This window comes from Lithobates pipiens, unplaced genomic scaffold (genome assembly GCF_037356315.1).
Source record: "Lithobates pipiens isolate NorthernLeopardFrog02 unplaced genomic scaffold, aLitPip1_a1.2 Scaffold_8, whole genome shotgun sequence".
Lineage (NCBI taxonomy): Eukaryota > Metazoa > Chordata > Amphibia > Anura > Ranidae > Lithobates > Lithobates pipiens.
Window position 1 is genome coordinate 193,985,592 of NW_027507903.1, and position 8,085 is coordinate 193,993,676.

The following is an 8,085-nucleotide window of genomic DNA, read 5'->3' on the forward strand; positions in this document are numbered from 1 at the left end:
TTACAGTATTTTCTCTATGGAGACTTTAAAGGAATGTTTTCCTTTAAAGGAGAGTTGATTCATTTTTTCTATCTTTTGTAAACAATTTAGGAAAGTTGTAATTTTCTTTCAAGATCAAATCAATAGAATTGTAATTGGTTGTTGCAGAACCCTTAAACGGCGCGGGGCACATAAGCCGGTGCCTACTCTGCCAATTTGGTAATCCGGCACGGATGTAGACCTAGCTCTCAGTTCATGCTGCTCACTTTTAATGTTATTCCTAGAGTTTAGTGAATGAGGTGTAGTTCTGCTGACTTCCATCATCCATCTTCTGCCTTTAGTAAATAAACCCAAAAGAAAGTTGGTTGCACAACACACATTTCAGGGAGTTCACTTCATCTTTTCCATTACCTTTTAACCTTTTGTGGGTCAGAATGTGTTTATTTTGCAGGAGATTATGCATAAATCAGATTACTCAAGGCGGATTCAGTTAACTTTCTGCAAGTTTGCATGCCTTGGAATTGCTCTTTATTGCTCTGTATTGTATATATTTTTTTCTATGTTTTATATATTTGATAAATTCTAAGTTTTTTTTTCTTTCATAACAGATACTTCAAAATCTGCAAAAAGAATTGAGAAAGAAAATCAGCCATTATCTGAAAGCTGTGAAAATGTTGCTGCAACATTTCTCACATGCGGAAGTCACATGGTGAGCGCTGCAGTCTCTGCATCAAGTGTTACCCTCAGTCAGGTCAAGCCTGAGCCCATGACTATCTTCAACCGCAACCCCACTCATCCTTTACTCCATATTAACACTCTATATGAAGACAGGGATGAACGTATAATCGCTATTTCCTCCCCTGATCCAGCAGACATCATTTCAGTTATACCACCAAAGCAAGTCATGTTGGCCCCTTTTGAAGAGCCCAGGGCAATAATAAATTCTGGGGACTACTAGGCTTGAGAGCTGCATCAGACCACCATGCAAAATCACTGCATGAGCATGGAAAAATGTATTCTAAATATGCAAGCAGTAGCTTCCATACACAGCTTTGTCACAACTATCAGGGGGAACCTAATGATTTTTCCATGTCGTCTGCAGTGTGAAGCACAATTACTGTAAATCTATTAGACAAAGCAGCATGACACTTGGGCAGTAGGCATACACAATGCTATGTAACACTATAGTCCTACCTGGCAGGATATCCATCTTTGACAGTCTTAAGTGATTAATTTTATGGCAATACTCAGACAACTGTCATAGAACTGAAAACACTGAAAAATATATGGGTATTTATCTTATTACAGGGTCCAAGAGATTACATTTTAAATTTGGCTCTTGAATAAACATTTGAGCTAGTTTGATGGGCCAAATTCTTACCTTAATTAAAGGTAAGTGCAATTAAATAATATGTGAGTATTAAAAATAAGAATATCATTGATAATATCAATATAAAGGGAACATATAATTTTTAGTAGTAGAATATATTTTTCACATTATTTTTGTATAAAAATGAATGCATAATGAAATAGTAAAATAATAGAGAGGTTGATCTTCTTAGCTTACATTGTAGCCATTCAGAACCAGTAGTAGGACTGCTTTAAATAATCAGTATAGTATTGTCACATTCTTTGACAGAGAATTCTGTATCCTGAGTACACAAACAGACAAGCTTTTATTGAACCCTATTTTTCTCCCATTAAAGTGGAGTTCCACCCATTTAAAAGTCAGCAGCTACAAAAAGTGTAGCTGCTGATTTGTAATAATTGGACACTCACCTGTCCCACTGTCCAGCAATGTGTGGCAAATGAAGCCCCGCTCCTCTACCCCTCCTCTCTGCGGCGCCGACATTGTGACTGTGGGGAGTTTGGCTGTGGCTTCACAGCCGGGCACACACTGCGCATGTGAGTGCCGTGCTGCACGCTGTTAATGGTCTGTGTATCATTAGATTTGGCGACCCGTCAGAATATGTAACGGAAGTGACGTTCCGTCACCGCCATCTTGATACACCCCGCACTCCTCCATAGTAAGGATACACTGAGAAGGGGCAAGTGGACATTTTGTTATACCCACAGGAGTTTTGCATTTCATAGTTATTTTTAACAGTAAACGGAGCTTATAAGGTGAAATACAGGATTTAGAAATCCAACAGACTGTTTACATGTTGAATTATAAAAGTGTTCTGTCAGATTAGCAAACCTGTGAGATCAGTAGACTTGCTTTTATAATTCAACATCTAAAAAGTCACACAGACTTCTAAATCCTGTATTTCACTATATAAGCTCCGTTTTCTGTTAAAAATAATTGTAAAATGCAAAACTCCAGTGGGTGTAACAATATGTCCGCTTGCATCCTTCTTACTGTATCCTTATTGCGGAGGAGTGTGGAGTGTATAAAGATGGCAGGAACGGAACGTCACTTCCCTTACAAATTTTGACGGGTCGCCTATTCTGACACCAGGCAATCTTCTGGGACCTGTGATGTGTCCCAGAAGATTGCAGGGAGGGAGGGGGAAGAGGTGAACTTCTTTCCGGCGCCTCGGAGCCCCAGGAGGAAGTGAGTTTGGTGCCTCTAACCCCCCCCCAAAAAAAATGACATACCAAATGTGGCATGTCAGGGGGTCACCATCACTTAAAGCGGAAGTTCCATTTTTGGGTGGAACTTCACTTTTAAAATGTAGTGTATTTGCCACATGTCTTACTTGGGAAAAAAGTGGGAATCAAAATGGGTACAATGTAATTTTTTGTAAGATAGACAATTTGAGTAGCCTTCAGCAAATCATAATTACATTACTATTGTTATTGCTAGTTATTATTTTGCTTAACACTGTTCCAAAACTGTCTAGATCAGCCTTTCCTAACTAGGATTCCTCCAGAGATTAGTAAGGATTCCTTGATCAGTGGCAGATTGATCTCCCGGTGCTTTCAAAAATTTGACCCCAGTGTCACTCAGCAGAGCCAAATACATATTTGGGACCAGTGAAACCTCTGCTTTTGTCTCTCAGGGAAGTAACCACTGACACAAAAACATTTTTACCCCTCTAAAACAGGACATTCTTCTCCCTGATTGTATGGGGCACCTCTACTACTGATCTCCAAAGTAAGGGAGAACTACAATGACCATCAATGTAAGGTGGTAATTTTCTGCTTACAACCAAAGGAAAAGGACATTTCTTTAGTGACCAACGATATACAGGAAAATCACACTTACAACCAACAAGGTTACAGTGCATTTCTTCCATATACCATCAACGTAAGCACATTTTTACTGACACCAAATGTAAGGGATCATTCCTTTATTAACTGGCAATGTAAGGGGTAACCAATATGGTACCAATATGGTAAGCAGGAATTTCTCCACTGACCACCAGTGCAACGGGGCAGCTCTACACTGACTGCCAATTTAAAGGGACACTATAATTTTCATAGTCTGAGTTTCTTTTATGACTTGCATTATCATCTATTTCAGGGTTATTACAGGAAATAATTATGTCATAGGGCAAGAAATCTTTAACGCATGATCTGCATTAGTCACATACACTACAGCTACAGCTTTCTGAGCACACTAATACACAGTGAGCTTTAAATATAATATGTTCAACAGTGGTTCCCTGAGATCTGAAAATTATTGTGAGGCTGGGTTCACATCTCTGTGTAGAGCAGCTCACAGCAGGGGTCAGGTGTGTCCCTGTTCATCGTTACAGGTCCAATTTCGGTCGAATTGTTGGCTGAATTCGGACCTGAAACGGACCAGAAGATGCACAGGACTCCTGTGTAATTCGCTCCGCAGCCGTCGTCCCAGAGCTATGTGAACTGGCTCCATTGGTCACAGACTCCTGACATGCAAATTGGATGCGGGGAAACCCGCATCTAATTTTCAATAGTGTGAACCCATCCTAAGGGTTTTTAGTGGTAAAAAGTTTGAGAAAGGTTGGTCTAGACCATTGTGTGATGCTGGAACAATGTCTAAAGTTTCGAAATATTACTTTATATATATACACCAGTTTTATACATATGTATTTTTGGCTGTTATGAAAAGTAGTCTATAAAACTAAAAGTATTTTACCAAACTACCTTTGTGGGGATTATAAAGCGATGGTACTTGGATTCTTCAGTTCAAGGTAACTTTCATGACACATATTTTGCAAACACGGCTAAATTCATGGATAAACAAAATGTATTGTTTTTTTTTAAGGACTCAGTCTCAGCTCTGCACCACTTTAGAAACAAGTCAAATCAATCTCTGTAGAATTTTTGAATTATAGTGTGAATGAGCGAAAAGAAAAACCATGGATATCAGTAGACCTTTATGGGTATAACATCACACCCCAAGAGAGTCTGAATGTTTTTTGGGGGGGGGGTGTTTTTTGGAGAAACTCTAATGCCGCATACACACGACTGGACTTTCCGGCACACTAGGTTCGACGGTCTTCCCGACGGACTTTTGGCAGAGTTCCGACGGACTTTCCGAACGAACGGACTTGGCCACACACAAACGGACTAAGTCCGTATGAAAGTCTGTTCGTTTTGAACGTGATGACGTTACACGGGACTAAAAAAAGGAAATTCAATAGCCAGTAGCCAAGAGCTTCCCTTGCGTCGTATTTGGTCCGTCAGACCAGCATACAGATGAACGGTTTTCCCGATAGGAATTGAGTCCATTGGACAGATTTGAAACATGTTCTATTTCTAGGTCTGTTGGATTTTTTAATCGAAAAACGATCGGATTAGCCCACACATGATCAGATCTGATTCCGTCAGACCTAGTCTGCCGCAAAGTCAGATTGTGTGTACGTGGCATCAGACACCAAAATTATCAGTATGGATTATTTACATCTATGTGTATGTACATTAAGGGTCTATGCACACTGGGCTTAAAAAAAATGAAAAAAACTCACATAGAACGTTTTTGTGCAGGCGTTTAGGAGCATTTAGAAACATTTAGGAATGTTCAGCAATTTTTTTCTGCCAGAAAACTCCTCTCAAAAACGCAAACCAGAAGGGCTTTTTTTCCTGCCTCTAAACACTGAGCTTAAAGTGATATTAAAAGGTTAAATCTTTTTAAAAATTCAAATAAAAAACATGTCATACTTACTTGCTCTATGCAATGGTTTTGCACAAAGCAGCCTCGATTCTAATCTTTTCGGGTCCACCGCCGGCGCTCCTGGCTCCTCCCCCTCACTGAATGCCCCCATAGGAGGTCGCCATCCATGGGGGCATTCGTGCGGGCTCACTCCTGGGCCAGGCTGTTTACTATTCTGACACAGCCCAGCTTGCCTCCAGCCCCTGCTCTCTGCTCACAGATTTTGACTGACAGCAGCAGGACCCAATGGCTCCCACTGCTCTCAGCCACGTCAATGAGAGCCAGGAGAAGAGCTACTGCAGAGTGCTCATCGCTGCATCATAGCATGAAAATATTAAAGAAATTGGATCCTGGTAACAGTGTCATAATATTCCACATTTCAATTTATGTCTGTCTGCTAGAGATTTGCATTCCACTGAGACCATACAAGTTTATATGCACAGGCAATATCAGGGAGAGGAATTAAATCAATACAAAATGAAACTAATAACTCTTAAAACATTAGTTAACAGTACTAACACCAAATAGTTAAGTATTAAAAAAAATCAAATGGCAGCATTAGTGCAAGATATAAATTGTAAAATAAATATTTTAAACTTTTATGCTGACCTATGATTACAGTAAGGACCACAAACAGAGAGCAGTATTGTGTACAACACAAGAAAGTGCTCACTGTTGGGGGATTTCATGACAAAACAGTTATTAGTTTTGTGTAATGTTATTTTTGTTCTTTTGGTCATCTGCTCCAATTTCTGATTAAATTGCAATTGCATAATTACATTATTTCAGAGCCCTAACTGCACCCCTTACCAAGAAAACAATACATGTAATAGTTACTTACAAAATTGTGTAGGAGACAATTATATTTTTGCTAAAACATATATTTTTAGCAGATTGTATATATTTTTTCCCATAACAAGACAACATAATCTTTATTCTTGTGTGTTAAGTTGACCTTAATTTCATTGATACATCATGCCAAGAAATGCTGCGCTATGTTTGCTGGAGCAAGTTTATGAAAATAGGAACAAAGGAAAAATAGGGATTTTGCACATAGCAACCTCTTATTAAAGCCCCATACACACTATAATTTTTTCTGCTGAGTTTTTCCTTCAGATTTACCAAAACCATGTAGTGAAAGGGCCTGCCTGATTGCACACAAATTGAAACTCCTAAGGTTTGACCTCATATTATATGGTTTTGGTAAAGCTGAAGGAAAAACTCAGCAGACAAACTGATAGTGTGTACGGGGCATTACTTTTACTTTCTTGTGACTTTTCTTTGGATCACTCTTTAGGAATCATCCCTGTGTTTTTTTGCAGGAACAAGATATTCTTACACTTTTCAGTTTTACATTGAGCGGTATTAAAGCACATGTTTATCAGAATAGAAGAACAAATATAGAGTTTATTTTTGTATTAAATTTTATAATGACAATGATTTTCATTTACAAAAAGAAGAAAAAAAAGTTTTTTTCCAAAAGTTGAAATCATTAACCATCTTTTCTTTGTTACTGTTGTTCTAACACTAAAAACCACAGTATCTAGGACAGTATTACATCAAAGCAATAAATACTCAAATGCAAATTGTGTTGTTACAATGGTTATTTATTAATCACCAACCCTGTCAGTTTGGATAGAACCTTCCTGGTGTTTACTGACAATTGTTTGCTAGTAGGTGCTACTGTTTTTGATATGATAACTTATTAGCTATATAATTAATGTACTGAGATACCCTTAGTTTAGTGCTATGAAAAATGTGTTATGTTGCATTAGCAATATAAAATACCATTCCCGATGAATTTCTCAAGTGTTTCAGAGTAACAAATCTAGCGAATTTCGCATTATTAATATACCTATTATTATTATTATTATTGTTACTAGAGTGATGCCCAACAACTTAATGTTCAGTGACACTGTAATGCTGAATCAAATGCATTCCACCAGCTATCAATAAACCTATTTTTACATGCTTTGTGTGGTTGAGTGACTTTTTATTGCTCTATTAATATTCATATTATTATATTTTTTAAGTAAGTTGATACCTTCTGTACTGTGACATGGAATAGGGATCATTTGGAACATTTAGGCCCTGCTCACATATTTTGGTACAGTCAACTAAGACCCTTTTCCCACTGAGCTGCCTTGGGCATCAGCTATATTTTTAGCAGCGCTATTTGGCCGCTAAGACGGGGTTAAATCCACCCGCAAAATGCAGCTGCAGCTATGCTTTGCAGGCGGTATCACGGCACCGCCCCATTGTTTTCAATGGGCAGGAGCGGTGGAGGAGTTGTGGAGGAGAGGTGTAGGAGCAGTGTATTCACTGCTCCTACACCACTGCAAAGAAGCTGCTGGCAGGACTTTTTGTGACGCCCTGCCAGCACAGCGCCCCAGTGTGAAAGCACTCGGACTTTCATACTGGGTTTGTAGCTGAGGCTTTTTTCAGGCGCTATGCAGGCGCTATTTTTAGCACTGAAAATCGTCTCCAGTGTGAAACTACACAAAAAAAATGCAGAAAGATTTCTATGCTGTTATAGTCAATTGCATTGATTACAGCTATGTATTTTCAGCCAACAAATTTTCAAAATCTCAGCATGCAGTCACCTATTCCTCCATAGTCAGAAGTACTAATTATTCACTGTGCTCCAGGCAACTGAACAGAACATGGGGAAATAAGGGAAAGATGAGTATGCGCTACTAAATTAAGAGGGATTAAGACAAACCTGTTGGTTTGCCCTGCATCTGTTAAATAAGTTTTGCTTTACAGTTAACCTGACCCCAACAGTGAAAATAACCCTAATATTTAAACCTAAGTCCTAGTCTTAAAAAAAGTTAAAACTAAACACTCCTAATCCCATATATGCCTTAAAGGGGTTGTAAACCCTCGTGGATTTTAACCTTAATGCATTCTATGCATTAAGGTGAAAAACCTTCTGTAGTGCTGCAGCCCCCCATTTTACTTACCTGAACGATGTCATCCTCCGGCCAGAAATGAACACACCAGCTCTAGCTGGTGTCTCGTGT

The 8,085-nt window shown here is 38.8% G+C and overlaps 1 protein-coding gene across 2 annotated transcripts in view; it reads left to right on the forward strand.

Moving 5' to 3' along the window:
• PANX2 (pannexin 2) overlaps nucleotides 1-1,997 on the forward strand; it is a 74,728-nt gene extending 72,731 nt beyond the window's left edge. For both annotated transcript variants that reach the window (XM_077473957.1, XM_077473958.1), the window contains one exon: nucleotides 588-1,997. In XM_077473957.1, coding sequence (XP_077330083.1) covers nucleotides 588-937 — 350 coding nt within the window. In that variant the 3' untranslated portion in view covers nucleotides 938-1,997. The remainder of the gene's footprint in view (nucleotides 1-587) is intronic.
• The last annotated feature ends 6,088 nt before the right edge of the window (nucleotides 1,998-8,085 follow it).